The sequence below is a fragment of the Austrofundulus limnaeus genome, unplaced genomic scaffold (genome assembly GCF_001266775.1).
Source record: "Austrofundulus limnaeus strain Quisiro unplaced genomic scaffold, Austrofundulus_limnaeus-1.0 Scaffold88, whole genome shotgun sequence".
NCBI lineage: Eukaryota > Metazoa > Chordata > Actinopteri > Cyprinodontiformes > Rivulidae > Austrofundulus > Austrofundulus limnaeus.
In genome coordinates, this window is record NW_013952490.1 from 1,312,601 (window position 1) to 1,329,763 (window position 17,163).

At 41.7% G+C, this 17,163-nt stretch overlaps 1 protein-coding gene across 1 annotated transcript in view; it reads right to left on the reverse strand.

The window, feature by feature from the left end:
* Positions 1-15,737, reverse strand: part of tcf7l1b (transcription factor 7 like 1b) — a gene marked incomplete at its 3' end in the record, with an annotated part of 39,643 nt that extends 23,906 nt beyond the window's left edge. Inside the window, 3 exon segments of the mRNA XM_014012089.1 lie at positions 14,147-14,274; positions 14,399-14,471; positions 14,641-15,737. Coding sequence (XP_013867543.1) covers positions 14,147-14,274; positions 14,399-14,471; positions 14,641-14,826 — 387 coding nt within the window.
* Between the last annotated feature and the right edge of the window lie 1,426 nt (positions 15,738-17,163).

Consider the following 17,163-nt stretch of genomic DNA (forward strand, 5'->3'; position numbering starts at 1 on the left):
AGGAGTTACCGGGATAATGCCGCGTTTTCCTGCCAAGGCATTTAGGAGGGAATCATAAGTGCAGGACGCCGAATAGGGCAAATACCACAGCGAGGACCGGTAATCACTTAAAACGCACAATGAAAAGCATAACTGTCTCTTCTTTTCTTTTTTTTTCCCCCAGAACTTTCAGATAAATATTTACTTTCAACCTTAAAGTGTAGATTTTATATGACTGGGTATAACGACAAACTGTTTAGTTTTTGCTTTCTCAGCTTTTCTTGGTACATTTTTTTAAACTTCCTAAACATGGATGATGGAGGCGGGAGAGGTAATGATGCATCTTGAAGAGAGAAAAGTCACTTTTGAAAAAGTGAGGTGGGCATAAGTGGGTGTAGTGGAGAAGGCAAAAGAGAGAAGAAGAAAAAACGAGCCTAAATTAAACACATTTGTTTCTGCTCTCACATACCACAAGTCTTATGAAAACAGAGGGCTGATTGTGTTCACTCTGCGAGTCCAACCACCCCCTCCTCCTCCACCCTGTCTCTCTCTTCACCACCACCCAGCTCTACTACCCCAAACCCCCCTGTCCCGAGTACCCCCCACCCTCCACCCAGCCCATACACACACACACACACACAGCTGCCTGCAGATGCCTCCTGTGTTTGCTCACCGAGTGCAAAGGCGCAAATCTCTAGGCCCCACAGACTTCTGGGCCCTGCCTCATCTCAGTTTTTACTACCTGACATCGCTATCACCCCACTGCTAACCTCACTCACTTCGCCCTCTGTCTCCCGCAGCTCCGACACATACACCAACACACACACCCAAATGCCACAGGTATGATAGGCTCAGCGAACGGCCCCCGTCAAACAGATGAGGACTGTTAACACATAAAGTATGTCAGCAGTTTTAGAGACATTTAGGGAAAAAAGAAAAAGCCCTGGCAAGAAAACCTCTCAGCTGAATGAAGCTAGCTTTTTATAGCGGGAATGCTAAACAACTGCTGCCTCGCAAGTCAACGTTTAAGACCAACGTCTCGTGGGATCTGTTTGCACTTTGAGACATGTGTTATTGATCACTCTCAGCTACGATCACGTCAAATTTCAGCTCAATGTAAGTCAAACTGACAGAGTTGTAGCCATTTTTGTGTTGAATAACATTGATCAGCTGAGGTGGCCATCTTGGTTTGAATTGACTCCAAAAATAATTAGTTGTAGTTTATGATATAGTTTTGCCAACTGACAGACACAAACAGTTAAATCCAAAGTTTTCATTGGATGATTTGTTAGTGCTCGGCCTGCGTGTTACGCCAAATTTTAGCTCATGATCTGTAAAACTGACAGAGCTGTGTTGGCCAAGGTTTACGGTGGCCATCGAGAATGTTTGACTTCAAAAGTCAGGCAGCTGTAGCTGTACACGTATAAAAAGTGGTGATTATTTGAAAGTTTAGATAACTTCCATCCACTGATTTATGAGATATTTAGCCAGAAGACCTACTGTACTTGTTCATGTATCAGGGTTCCTACAGTTTAAGGCAAGTAAAATTTAAGACTTTTTAATGTCAAATATAATTAAATTTAAGACCAATTTCATAATAAACAAAAATGACAAAAAATAAAAACTGTGGAAGAAACTCATGAATCAAAGTATTTTTGGTTGAATTATTCGACCAAACTGTTGTTACTATTTTGTCAAATATAGCAAAAAACATTCTTAGCAGTCAGTTTTAAACTTAATTTAATTTCTGGAAATCCTCTAATTACCCAAAATCTCTAGCTTTATGACCCACGGTGGGTTCTCAACCACACCTTGCTGTAGAAGAAACCTTAAAGTGCCTGTGACATCAAATTTTTGTAATAAATATGAATGTATTTTTGGAAAGACAACATTATTAACAGATTAGAAAACAAATTTCACATTGCTCAGATGGGCAGTTGTTGAGATATTTGCATGTGAAGTAACAGGAAGTGGTGTCAAAAGGGAACATCTATCTGAATGGGAATGTTTAAAAAAATAAATGTTACCAATTATTTTAATATATGAGACGAACTATAGTCATCCTATTTACAATGTGTTAACATTTTTAAGACTTCTGAAGATTGATTTAAGACCTTTTAAGGCTAATTAAGGCCTTAATTTTGGAATGATGAATTCAAGGTCTTTTAAGACTTTTTAAGGATCTGCAGGAACCCTGATAATACTAGAAATGTACCCCTAGAAATCATCTTTAAAGTGGGGGGTGGAGGTAGTATTACAAGCAGGGTTACAAGGGTTATTGATGATTAGATGTTTTTTATGCTCTTTAAGCTCAAAAAATGATGATTGTATTATACTCGAGATCATATTATACATGAATAAATATGGTATGTACAAACAAATGAACAAGCAAACACAGGCAATTACATGGCTGCCCTCTTTTCAAAGTGGCAAGAGATAAAATAAATATCATGAAAGAGTTAAATGTGAAAACAGAAACCAAATAAGTTGGAAAGTATTTTATGAAATATAAACAAAATGTTCTTGTGAATCCCAGTATTTTTATAGCACTTCTAGATTTCCACCAAGAGTGACACAGCATAAAATTACCACGACATTCCCGAGGATTAGTTATGCGTATTGTCTGAAGAGCGCAGGAAGGTCTGGAAAGTTGCCAGCACCTTCTTCTACCTGGAACCTCTGAAAAAAGTCACTTCCTCGCAGTCTTCGCTTGTCATCCCGCTCGCACCCAGCGATGAGCGCTTAAATCATGACCCAGTGATGCGCTAGACCATAAATTCAATTTACGTTTTTACGTAGGGGTCTCCCCTCCTGTTTTCACTTGTCTGAAATGCTGTCAAAGTATAAATCTTTCAGTCAAAACATAAGTCTTCAGGCTGGGAGGGAAGGCAAAAAAAAGAGAAATCACCAGTCGGGACGAGGCTGGATCGTGCCTCTGAGAAGCCTTACAATAATTCAGAAAAAAACATTTGTTTTGCTATACTGGCAATTAGTTTTTTGTTACACAATTTGACAAATGAAATATGCTTTTACAAAACTAACACAGTACTGTTCTAGTAAAAATAAAATCTCTGAATGACATTCACCAGGCCACTGAGACCTGAAAGGCGAACATAAGAATGCATACAGCTGCTGCTATCTTTCATTTTTCAATACAATCTAATGAGAAATGCGAGGTGATTACGATCAGGGGGCTGCTGTAAATATCAGATTCCCAGGGACGGAGTTTAGGAGAGGCCCTTTCAAATTACACAGTATTCAGGAATGCAGAGCATGAACCACAGGAACATGGAGCTAAAGATATTACTCACTCTTCTCATTTTAACATTTAGCTCCAATTGTGTAACACAAACAAAGAGAGAAAGAAAAAATCAAAACGACTTTAATAAAGTAGGATAGTTTATCTTGCATTTTTTTAAAAGCTGTTTCTGCGAGCTCAGATTCTGCTCCACAATGCAACAAACTTCTGCTCAATCCAAACTGCACACTTCTGCAAACAATTAAGTGTTAACCCAAGGACTGTATGCTGCTCAGAGTGAAAAAGAGAACGCGTATGGAGGGAGTGGAAATGGGGGGGGGGGGGCACGACTGGAGAAAGAGAGGGGTGCTTGTGCACAATTACAGCAGGGATTTATGGCCTGAGAAACAATTTATAAATCACAGCGCCTGAGCTAATGTGCTCCAGATTGTTCTCCATGCAGCTGCAATTTTGGTCTGCGTGAAACGGCATAATAAACCTGGCTGGAGGACATGCTTGGGCGGAGGTGGTGGGGCAAGGAGAAAAAGTTGAGATTTTGGGTGGGGGTGTGCAGGGAGGCTGAAAGTTCTGAGGTCTTCTGGCATGGAGAAGGCAATGCGCGAGAGTTGTTGTTTTTTTTTTTTTTTTTTTGGAGCATCAAGGCGAGAGGAGCTGTGACAGTAACTCGAGCAAGACGAGGTGTCAAATTACGCAAAGAAATATCTAAATGAAAGACAGTTTTTTTCAGTTGAACGGAAAAATTGAACGGCTTGGAATTAATTAAACTTGCGAAGCAGCTTTATGAAATTTGTGTGAAAATGTAAACTTTGCACTCATAATTGCACCCATGACAAAAATCCGAGTTAGTTTGAGGGTTATAATAAGAAAAGACAAATGTTGCAAAGCAATCCCTTCATTATGGCTGCAGGCTGGTGTGGAAGACGGGATCGGATGTGCTGAGGGGAAGCCTGGGCTTTTGTGGCCACTCAGCCAACTGGCCCTGAACCTTGACCTACGACCCTTCACCCAGGAGGAGGTGGGGATACAAACAAAGCTCTGAGTGACATCTGAAACTAGACACTCTGCGGGGAGAGAGTGTCTGGACAGGACTCAAGTAACCCCATTAACTCTGCAGAAAAGATTTATGGCTATTTATTTTCCCCCCGCAAGAAAAAAAAAATAAAAAAATTCGAAAGCTGAAGAGTCACACAGCTCTGTCAAAAATAATCAAGCAATTAGAGGTTTGCACCAAGTTTCGTCTTTGCCGCTTGCCAATATTTCAGTCTTGCGCTGAGATAGGCAAAGGTTCTCCATAATTAACAACTCTGAGCGAAGCTGTGATTAGCAGCGGCGCACACATGTGCCAATCTGTAACAAAATAAATTCTGCTTAATGTGAGCAACATGAGTCTGCCTTCAGACGGCTTTAAGGGAGTCGCTGATTCACCAGCACCTCCGATGGGTTTTAGACAATGGATTACAGAAAGGACTCTGGGATTAGTACACTGTCAACAAAAACAGAGAAATGGTGGCGGATGGAAAATGCGCGGTGGTGAATGCGAGCCTCCGTCACCAGAATGCTGAAAGCCACTGTAGTATTTAAATCAGGCAAAGAGGGAGGAAGACTGGGCCAAGCATTCTGTAGCTCAGCTGTGAGGCTCTAAGCCGTTGCCCTAGGGTCTTTGTCCTGCCTTTCAGGGCAAGTCTGAGGTAGTCAAAGACCCTATTCATGACCGGCGCTCCCCCTGCCAACACACCCATACAGCCCCAGTCAAGTCAGCCGAGAGCTATAGAGCCTTCCCATTTCACACGAGAATCAGACCTGCCCCTAAAGCCTGCTTCAGGGATTTCCAATAGCCAGTCCCTCCAACCCATGCACAAATCAAACAAAAAGGCCTCCCTGGCCTACTCCACGTCACCCAGGCTTGATTAGATCTTCTTTTCTAATGTAGCTAACTCTACATGTGGAGAAAAAAAACTGCAGCTGAATTCAGGTATCAAAGTATAAAAAGATTAAAACCACGGAGGCGTTGAGTTCTTATATCCTACACAAGACTCATTTTACGCTAATAAACATTGCCCAACCTGAGTACATCCCATGATAGAACCTCAGAACAAAAAAAAAAAAGAAAAACTAATCATGCTGATTATCTGAGGGCAGGCGAAGGGGAGAAGCCCGCTATCACTGAAGACTGTCTTATGTCTGCTGAGCACAAGGCCCTCAATCACAGCCATTACTCATGACTAACCAAGAACATTACCTCATAATTTCAAATTGAGCTGATAAGGTCAGGACAGAGAGCGATATCTCGCGACCGTGGCCCAGTGTGAGGATCTCAGCCCGTCGTCGGTTTCTGCTGCCTCTGCGACTTTTTTTTTGTTTGTTTTTTCTAACAGGAACCACAAGTCTGCCCCGAAATAAGCAGTCTACACATTTTAGATGACTTAAGCTTTTACTCAGCTTTAATCAGATTTGATGCTCTGCAGAACATTGTGACTTTTTAACAAGTACAATTGGTTTATGAGGGCAGCAGCGGGGGCAGGGGGGGGGAAAGGGGCACTAAAAGGTGAAGTTTTTATCACCGTTCAGACAAGCTGCCACAGGCTCCTGGGATAAATGAATATGGGTGATTTTAAACAAACGATTACGGTAAATCCCAGCAAGGACATAAACTCTGTCCGACCAAAAAAAAGCAAAGTGGTTTTTTTTTATTAAAATGTCACAAATTTAATTTGTGGAGTTTAAAGGAAAACTCTGTATTTATGCACATTTATTTTAGATTATCTTTCCCCGGCTTTTCCATTTCTCACATCACAATAACCTGAGAGTAACTTGTGTCCTGCTTGTTTAAATGTTTTAAACATTCAAAAAAATTTGCACGGCTGCCTTCAAGATTTATGCGCTCAAACATAAGATCTATTACACACGCTGCTTGTGTTTTAGAGTGAAAGAATAGATATTGCAGATGGTGGGTGAGTTTCATCAGCTGCAGCCATTCAGCTATAAGGTTTTGTAGTTAGATGTTGCAAACAAACATAAAAATGTTCATAATGCAGCTTTAAACTTTGATTTATATGGAAACTGCTTTAAGAAATAGTTTGGCTCATTTGAAGTAAAGTTCTGTGTAAAGTTTGGAAAAAGCTGTGGAGACCTCAGTTTTGGGAAAATATACTTTAATTTTTGACTGGATTGACAAGCTAAAGGTTAGTCGCAGTGAGGCCAAAGTGAATAGCTGCCGTCTTAAACAAAACTATAATCTCCAATATTTTGTAGCCACTAAGCCACACCAGAAGTGCTACAGTTAGCTGCTAATGGTGGCACTTTTTGTGATGGCTAATAAGTTTCCATGTAATGTGAAGTTGTTAAAAAATAGAGGTTTTAGTTTTAAAAAAGGTTTTTGTGAACTACTATAAAAATTTCTGAGCTTGGATTAGTTTGAAGATGGCAGCCTTGTTCTTGGCTCAGACTAGCTGCTAACTTGCCAATCCAGTCGGAACAAATCTTTAATTTCTCAAAGCAGAAAGTACTCAAAACGTTATTTACAACAAGTGAAACAACTGTTCATAAGAACCCTGTTTCAATAGATCCAAACCTTTTCTTTAAGTTAAAACTATGCCACCTAATTTCCAGAGTTGTAAAGTAACTAAGTGCAAATACTTTGTAGAAATTTTGGTTATCTGTACTTTACTTGAGTAATTATTTTTCAGCGTACTTTTTACTTTTACTCATTACATTTTTTCACAATTATCTGTACTTTCTACTCACTACATTTTTTAAAAAGGTAAGCAGTAGAAAGTCGTTACTCTGATTTTATTTTGAGTTATTACTTAAAAAAATACTATCCTGATAAATTGTGTCTCCTGGACAGAGTGAATTTAATTGTGGTTGGATGAGAAGTATAAATGTATATCATTCTGACACACTATTAGCTTGTACACAACCCATCACAGCTGCACGCCGTTAGAAAAAATATTTTTTGGGGAAGTCACCTCCCAACAAATGTCATTTTGGAAAATCTAACTGCTCACTTTTACTCAGTACTTTTACTTTTAATACTTAAGTAGATTTTGTGTCAAAAATTTACTTTTGATACTTAAGTACAAAAAATATCAGAAACTTTAAGACTTTTACTCAAGTAATATTTTTAGAGAAGACTTTAACTTTTACCAAAGTATTTTTATCATAAGATACTTGTACTTTTACTCAAGTATCACTTTGAGGAAATTTATACAACACTGCTAATTTCAAACAAGTAGAGAAAAGTCACCAACTGGGTCTGGAATGGTCCAAACCTGCTGCAATATTCAAAAAAGAGCCAAACCAAAAGAAGCTGAACCGACTCAGAGCAAACCAACGGAGCTGATTTACAACTTGAACATGAAGAACAGCTGCTCTGCTTACTGTCAGCTAACCCCATCCAGGAAAGATATCCATCTACTTCTTAATTTAGTATGACCACTACAAGCTCACTGATACTACGCACAGACCGTACAACGCGGCCTTTAACGAACCACGTGCCCTGTACGTGACCTGAAGAGGAGCCCGATGCACATCTTAGCAGGAGCTGATGCTACGTGAGCACGATCTGATATCCTCCTGGCTTTTCTTGATTGACCTGTTACTGGGAGAAAGTAAAGAGGCATTGTGGTCGGTACGGAGGAGAGGCCGTTGCTCTGTGGGAGACAGAATCCCTCTGATAAGTGAGTGCCTCAAGGTTTTGGAAGCGGACCCACCTTGGGATAACAGGCAAAGAAACAGCAGCACCCGTATCTGCCCCAGTTTACGCTCCCACCAACACATCTCATCAACAATCTCTCCTCCCGCCTGCTTTTCTCTTCCTCTCCTGCTGCCTGCAGTGCTTAAACTGAAAACAGCTGGCTGGAATACCAGACTGATGAAACCCTGTTAAGATTTGTGCCTGTGTGTGTGTGTGTGTGTGTGTGTGTGTGTGTGTGTGTGTGTGTGTGTGTGTGTGTGTGTGGTGGGGGGGGGTCTTCCCGCTGCAAAATCACATTTTATTAGAACGAAGCTAAAACTTTAGGGGTACAATTACAGAAGGAAAACGTCTTTAGCTGGGTTAAACAGCACAAGTTATGGGTATAAATGGATCTTACAGACATACCCAAGAGAGTCCAATAATTACTTTAGTAAGAGTAATAGTTCGTAATAGTTATATACAAATTTTCCAACATGTTAGGATAACTCTGTTTAAGAAAAAAAACTCACAGAAGTTCAGCCTTTTACACGTGAAATGAGTGGCAGATTGATATTTCAGTGTTTTACGAGAGACTCGATTTGTTTCCTTTTTAAAGTATTTCAGATATGTTGGAGTGTTGACAGTTGCTGGCCTGTTTTTCTCTACTTTCCACCGGTTTACGAACATTTAAAGAATTATTTAACCCAGCTGGAGCACAACCACAAAAAGGGGTCTGAATCTACACTTTTATACGATTCCGTCATTGAATCCCTGCTGAAAGTTCTTTCGGCACAAATTGTTTCGTGGTCATTTCAGAGTGAGGGTGACAATACGCTTCTTACAAACCCAGGGGGGCCCTTTCCTCCCCCATTTGCACTGAGACCCTGGATTAATACCACAAAACAGACACGACTAAGCCGGTATTCACAAAATGCATGATACACGACTCCCTACCACCCACTTCCCACCCCCCTCTCCCTCTCCTCCATCTCCCACAGCTTTAATTCCCAGCTAAAACTTTTATTTTGCAGACAATTCGCAGCTGTAGAAGCTTTGGACTCTAAAGTTTCAGCCTCAGCTATCTTTGAGTCTGACAGAGTGAACCAAACACGCAGTGATTATCATCCAATACAAACTACAATTGTTGCAAAGCAGTGAGTACATCTGCAGACATGACCAGGAGTTTCCTCCCTCTACAGCTACGGCATTTACCTTTACTGCAAATCCTAAATATTTAACTCTGCAACAGAAGTTTTTTTTTTTTTAGTTTTTAGGTTTGTTGATATGTAGTCAATAACACAAGCTGTATCAAAGCTTCAAAAAGTATCAACTTTGGAGTGAATTCAGGCGTGTTGGAGATGTTCACCTTCAACCAACAACCCTTTGAACCCAAACACAAGTCTTGCTCCAGCGTTCACAAGGAAAAGCAATGCACCCAACTGCACAGTGTAGCCACGGCCAAACATAGCAAATGAGAAAAACACATAAATTGATTTAAAAAAAGAAAAAGAAGAAGAAAAAAAAAACATTTGCACAGATATATTCATCTTGGCACATCAAAGGGATTCATTGATGCCACTGAACATGGGGAGTCTGCGGCTGGAGAGGGGAGATGTTGGTTATCCTTTCCTCCGAGGGGGCAGAGATGCTCCTGATGGGCCCTGAGCTCGAGAAGCCAGAGAGCGCTATAAACAGAATTCCTAATGCCAAGCGGGCGAGTGGGTGGGTTTAGGTAGCGAAACTAGCAGGCTATGGAGTAGCAGGAGGAATTGACGCCAGCTCGGGCTGTCCACAGAGACCAAAGAGGGAAGGATGCAGACCAGGACTGACACCATTTCGCTCAACTCTGTACGGACGACGTTGGGAAGTGAGCATGAAAAGGAAATGCAAATGGAAAGATGCAAGTTGGCGTGAAAGCCCAAGCGAAAGGCTAAAAACTGCTTTGGTTTGTGTTGCACTAATTCTGATCTTGATTACACCTTGTGCTTTTAAAAGACAAAATGTGGTCGAAATATGCAATTATTATGACCCCCACATGCGAAGTGGAAGCGGGAGTCATATTGTTTTCGTACTGTTTTTTTTTTTCTTTTTTTTCATTGATTTTTGGTCAACCGTAGCACAAAAACGCCTGCACCGATCAGCGTGAAATTTGGCAGGACTGTAGATGAGTCTGACCTACACTGTGCCAGCCAACGGTTTTACGATAGACCCCATATTTGAGGAGGGGGCTCCTTTCAAAGAGGGGGTGTCTGGACATGCAAAAATGCTTATAACTCAGTAACTGTTAAACATAGAAGCTTCAGATTTCTTTTGTTGTTTAGCTCTGATGAAGCTCTATCCATCAGGCCCACCAATGCCCCCCACCCCACAATAAATAAATAAAAGACCCCACCCAAACCAGTACAATTTTRGGATGCACCTAGTAGCATGACATTTATTAGGAATAAAGWCTTCTGAGTTCTGGTGCATTTGTGCATGAGAGGGTCCTTATGTTACCGCAATGCAGTGTCTAGTTTATACCATAATCACCTCTTTATTTCCCTTTTTAGCATCCATAAGTTTAAAAGATTACTGTTGAAGGTAATCACCCCAAACTCGAGGAGCTATCAGCATTTCTGCGGTCACCGAGGGATCTGTTTCTAATTGGACAGTGCCACCAGGTTGATGTGGACGTGTTTGCCTTTGAAGAAAAACTCTTTTAAAAACTATAAACCGAGTCAAAAAATGTTAGCTCTGTTGACACAGCGCTTGGCTGGGAAAATATTTGCCGGCTAAGATTCAGGAATACAGCGCTGACGCTTGTCAGAAGGTGAGCGCCGTACACTGTTCCCTCTGTTGCAAAATATCAACACAGCCTCACCTGAACGCAACCCCTCCTCCTCTTTTCCTCAACCTCTGGCACCTACAGACTTAGCACAGACAAACGCACTGCACGCATGGCTGCACGTTTGCTCATTTGCGCACACACACGAACACACACACATGTGCACAGCGAGGTGAGTGAAATGCCAAGTGAGCCACCTGATGAAAAGACACCTCGACACAAACAGGCTCAGCTTTTGCAGGGAGAGGCCCTTTTATACCACCGGACAATGCCTCTGTTGACTTTTCTTTGTCTGCACATTTCTAGGCACCGAAAGCAGCAGAAAGATTGAGAAAAAAAAAACAACAAGAGCCAGAGAGGCATGCAGCCGTGGCCACCGACAAGTTCAGACTTATACAAGCTTTTCTATCTTGATCCCAAACAATTTTCCTATTCAACAATCATGCTCGGAGAGCTCGGAGCGTCCCATCGCGTTATTTGACGAAGATAGGTTTGTGCGTCTGGCCTCGCTCTCGCCTGCTTGCCACCTCTCACACACAAAAGGCATTTCACTCTTTAGTGACGATGAGGATGATGTACAAGCACAGTTATCTGAAAGTGCCGGGGAAGGTGACAGGAGATGGCGTCAAGCAGAGAGTGTGTTCACCGTCGAGATCTGGGCCGTCCCTGCGGGAGCAATGCAGACCTGCAAAGTGACAAACAATGAGCTGGATTTGTTAAGTCGGGTTTGTATGTGTGGGGAAATGAAAAAAAAAAACACACGGGAACCTTAACCTCACAGCAAGCCGAAGTCTGGTGGAACATCTCTGCAAACATAAAACCTCCTCCTCAGCTCTCGGTGGATTACAGCGGAATGTCAGCTCTGAGCAGGCTTTAAATCAGTTATGCTTGGCCCTCGGGGGAACTCTGCGCTGATCCCATGTAGGCCTGTCTCTCATTGCTCATGATGGGATTGCCACATTCAAATTTGTTTTCGCAAAGTTCGGGGCTTAAATCCTTTCTTTATCTTGTTGAGTGAAATACTGCATCGCGACTCTAGAACAACATCTTGTGTTTGTTATAAAGCGTGCATGGGGCACTCTTGTGAAACTGAACAGAAAGTCTTTAAAGGTAACGCCATAAAAAAGTGAGATTTAAACACCTACATCCAGGAAATGCAGGGGGGAATAATCACGGCTAGCGTGCATTTATAGTTGCAAAAATGTTTACGCAAAGCTATAAAACTGCAGCTCTCCATCTTAAAATAAAAACACAACTTGTGGATTTCATTGTCTAGGACTAATCATATGATCTGCTTGACAGAGGTAGCTTTAATGAGCCTCATGCAGCACAAGTACGAACCACATACCACTCAAAGCCTATAAAACAAATCCCTCAGCCTCAGCAGGGTTTTTCGAGCCATGCAATATCACAAGGTGTTTGCCAAGTAGCAGGACGGCTTTTGCGCCTATCTCTCTGGCTGATCTGCACGTTTCGCGGACTGATGACGCAGGATAAATTTAACTATGGAGCTCATCGGTAGAACCGTGCTGCCAGCCAGGCGTGCTCCCGCAGGCCGCTGGTAAAAATCACTCTCCAGATCGGACCGCAGGGAACCGCGACGATCCACAGGTCCAAACAGCCCCAACGGCTAGAATGCGAGGCTAAAAAGGTACTAACTTGAGCCTCTCATCAATCACACTCACAGCATTCACACACTGAGCCATGAGGGCAGGGCAATATGGAGACCTTAAGACGACCGCTAAGTATGCCAGCTATTGTCTGCCTGCTTGTTTTCTGCCACAGTGATGATTGACATGGTCAGCTCACCCTGTCCCATTGACCTCTTTTCTTTTTTTTCCCTCTCAAATATGGAGGATTATACTCATCGGTTAAAGAAATCCCCTCTAATTATTGGTTCATTTGCCTCAAGTGAGAAAAACAATTTGTTTTGCTTCACAAAAACATAAAAGATTTCACTGTAAATCTAACTTTTTCCCCCTGTGTTATTACCAAAAACCTTAAAATACCACAAAGCAGGTGTAATAAAAAAACATTTGTCACCACGAAACTCCAAAACCAACAACCCAAGACAAACTACAAGCACGCAGTGGTATAAGGAGGGCAGCCATTTAGTTAATGAGGCCCAAAGGAGACCTCCAATGAAGCCATCGGGCTGCTCAGAATAACAATGGTCAACTAACGCCTTTCTAATTGAATGGAAGATATGGGGTAGGCCATGTGAGCAGGCCTGGGACAGTGAAAAAGGAGACAGAAAGGTGGGGGGTGGGTGTCTCTTCAGTCAGATGCCTGCCAGGCCTTAACGAAAGTCCTTGTTTTTTCTGTTGTTGTTTTTTTAATGGGGGTGACAAGGTTTGAGGGTGATGGGATGGGCAGGGGGGTGTTATTTTAAGGAAGTTTGCTCAGCCCTATTCAAAACCAATTTGAGTTTGTTTTGTCTTAAATGTCCTGCAAAGTCAATTTGGAGAAAGTCTAACTATTGTTCTATGATGTGTGTAGTTTCTAATGTAACAGAATGCGCTCTCAGCTATCTAACTACAGCTAACATGTGATGTTTACAGCTGTAATTATAGTGGGAGACATGCTACTTCACCAAATGCAACAAATAATTTAAGCAGTTTTAAAATCTTGCAAACAGTTGGTGCGGCAGCAGCGGGCGAAACCCCACTGCAAACGGTGCATTAAGAGCACTCGCTTTCCACTGGCAGGCCCCTTATCTGGACATTTAAAGCCTCTGGACAACGTCTGTCACAGGCAGCTGCAGCGAGCTGCCTTTACATGTGTGTCAAGGCGAGATTGTTGCATTGTTGTTACTGCAGGATATAGCTCAAGAGACAACCTTTTCCTCCTCCTGTGCTGGTTCCAGCCTTAAAAGCACTGTAAAGACGTTGGTTACCAGCCTACACTGGGAAGGAAAGCTCCTCCAAAACAACAACAAAAAGGACTAGAACCAGTGCAAGAGAAAATAAAAAAGGAAATTCATCTAGCTGCAGTGTAAAGGTTTTAAAATACATACATGTCACAAAGAAATAGTTGCATACCGTGTTAGCGCAGAAATATGTGAAGAATGGTGACAAGGTTAGTTTTAATAAGATAAAAAGATCTAATTTTGATGTTTTTAATGCAAGGAAATATTAACAAAACGAATAGTTTTTAGCTTGAATGAGAAACTGTCAGATGTATAAGTTTGTGCATGGGTGGGTGGCAGGGAGAAATTTATATGGCCCCCCTAAAAGAACAAAGAAGTAGTTAGTACTGCTCCTTGAGAGGCCACTTGGAGAGAATATGGCGGTCTGGGCTGCGCACAAGGAACTTTTACGCACGACCAAAACTTTTTTTTTTTCTTTTCTTTGCAGAGAGAGAGAGAGAGAGCGAGCAGGAAGGAAAGCGGATCCACCGGAACACTCACTGTTCTTGCGCTGGGAGACAGAGAGCCGTTGGAGAGGTACGGGTTGGTGAGGTCTGGGATCATGAGGAACGGGTAGCCTGGATAGTGTGGACTCTTAAAAAGGCCACCATCTTGCTGTCTTCTCAGTGCTGCAGAAGGGGGAAGAGAGGAGTCAGTTCTCAAACCACACAAGCTATATATATGTACACTGTAGTACTTGTGGGTAAAATACTGCGGATGTTGTTGTTTTTGTTTTAACATTAAAACATTCACCTTCACTGAAGTAGTCTCTTGCTTTTTCATAACTTTCTGAGTCGGGTCTGGTTTGGGGGCGCCTCTCTGCCTGCTGCAGGGAAGGACATGCACACACGCGCGCACACACACAGGAGGAGGAGGGGGTAATGGGGGGGTAGAAACTATTATAACTCTCAACCCTGTTAATCACAATCCGCTCAGCACATACTTGGGTAATTTGCGTATTTCTTTTTCTTTCTGTATTTATTTATTTATTTTACCTCAGAGTCCGACGAGCTGCTGTTGTTCTCCGACTCGTTCACCAAGGAGGATTTGACATCGTCCAGGTCCCGCTCCGCGGAGACGTTCTCGGAGATCTTTTCCTCCTGCTCCCCTTCGTCTTTGAACGAAATCATCTCATCGTTGGCCCCCAAATCGTCCCCGCCGCCTCCGTTCAGCTGAGGCATGTTTGCGCACCGGTGGACGAGGAGGAAAACAACGAGAAGAGTTTACTTTTCAATATATATATTTATAGAAGCGGTGTCCAGAAACGCGCCGCCGGTGCAGTGAACGCTGTTCGCAATAACAGTTTCAGAAGTCCTCTTTCATCCCGTCAGGTCGGTTTCGTGCTCCATCCGCGTCCATAATCCACAGTTTAGAAGTCGCAACTCTGGCGCCGCTTGAAAAATATCGATGAAATGTTTTTGGCGTCTGCGGCCGGATGCGCAGCAAACTTGGCAAACTTTCGTCTCCTTTTGCAGCTTGTGGACAACTTGCGGTCCTCCTTGTATGTCTCTTGTGCTCCTGAGGAATGGAGGGGTGGAGGTGGGGGGACTTTCTCTCCCTCTCTCTCGCTCCCTCTCTCTTTCTCTCCTCCTACGGGGCCCGGAGACAACATAAACTTACAACAGCGAGAGAAAGCAACAGTTTCATCTCCGTGTGTCCATGAAGCGCAGAGAAATGGATCAAGTTAAAAACAAGAAGAAAGAAAGAAAGGGGGGGGAGGTTTCTTCACTTCTGATTCGTTTTCCTTCCCATAAGAACAAACTGTTTCTTGTGTTCGTCCACAAAGTTCTACCAAATAAAAAGGAGAGAGAGAGAGAATGCGACAAATCTTTCAGCCGCTCGTTCCTTCCCTCCACACAGCTGCTGGAGAGAGAGAGAGAGAGCGCTCCAAGAAAGAAGAAGAAGAAGAAAAAAAACTACTTGGTTGTTGAAGTGGAAGGAAAAGCGCAGGATGTCGGTGGCTTTAGAGGAGGAGTTTGCGCTGAAAACCGACACTCCATTCAGCAGCATGCACATCAGCTATTCTTAACCCTGAAAGCACCGAGGCGCTGCCCCCACCCCGACCACACAATCAGCCCGACACAGCCAGCAAATAACATATGATTAATAAACACAGAGTCAGCATCATAACACATTTTTCCTGCTTTAACACCCCCCACCCCCGTTTTTGCAGTCAATACATATTAAGGAGATAGTTGATCCAACTTTTGTTTTTCAAACTTTTCAAAAATATTTAACTTTATTTTGAAATATTTAGCCCACAGAGACACATTCAGTTCATTCAAAATGTTTCTAAAATCTGCTTCAGGCTGCCTCTTCTGTCTTCTCACTGGAGTTTTAATTTGCAGTTTGCTTTTTGATACTTTTAGCTATTCTGCCACTTCTAGCTAGCCTTTTGCTACTTTTAAATTTTAGTTAGAATTTGGCTACCTATAGCTTTTACTAGCATTTTAGCACCATTGAGTTTTAGCTACAATTCAACTAGGCTATAGTTATGATTTTGTCACTCTTCTAGCTTTAGCCTTTTGCTACTTTGTGTTCTAAGCTATACTTTTACTGTTTTACGATTTTAGCTAAAACACAGATTTTGTCATTTTGCTTCCTCTTAACAACTATTCTGTTACTTTTAGCTTTTGTCTACTATTCTACCACAATTAGCTTCCAGCTAGCCTTTTGCTATTATAAGCTTTTAGCTAATGTGTATTTTAAATAGATAATGTTGGATTTTAGATATCCTGTTACTTCTAGCTTTTAGCTACTATTGTTCTATTATTTACCTAGCCTTTTGCTAAAGTTTTAGCTACTATTCTGCTACTTTTAGCTTTTGGCTACTATTCTGTTACAGTTAGCTTCCAGCTAGTCTTTTGCTATTATAAGCTTTTAGCTAATATAGTTTTTTATTTAGATAGTTTTGGATTTTTGCCATCCTGTTACTTATAGCTTTTAGCTACTATTGTTCTACTTTTAGCTAGCCTTTTGCTAAGGTTTAAGCTACCATTCTGCTACTTTTAGCCTTTGGCTACTATTCTGTTACAGTTAGCTTTCATCTAGTCTTTTGCTATTATAAGCCTTTAGATAATATAGTTTTTAATTAGTGTTGGATTTTAGCTATCCTTCTGTTACTTCTAGCTTTTAGCTACTATTGTTCTACTTTTAACTAGCCTTTTGCTAAGGTTTTAACTACTATTCTGCTACTTTTAGCTTTTGGCTACTATTCTGTTACAGTTAGCTTCCAGCTAGTCTTTTGCTATTAAGCTTTTAGCTGATCTTAAAAATATGATGGCTTCAAATTTTAGCTATCCTTCCGTTACTTCTAGCTTTTAGCTACTCTTGTTCCATTTATAGCTAGCCTTTTGCTACTTTTTGCATTGAGGAAGCCTTTAATGGCTTTTAGGTTTTAGAAAAATTTTGATATTTTTAGCTTGTACCTAACATTTTAGCTTTCAGCTGGCATTTTGCTACATTTAGCTAGAGTTCAGCAAATTTTAGCTATCATTCATCAGTCACCATTCACATTG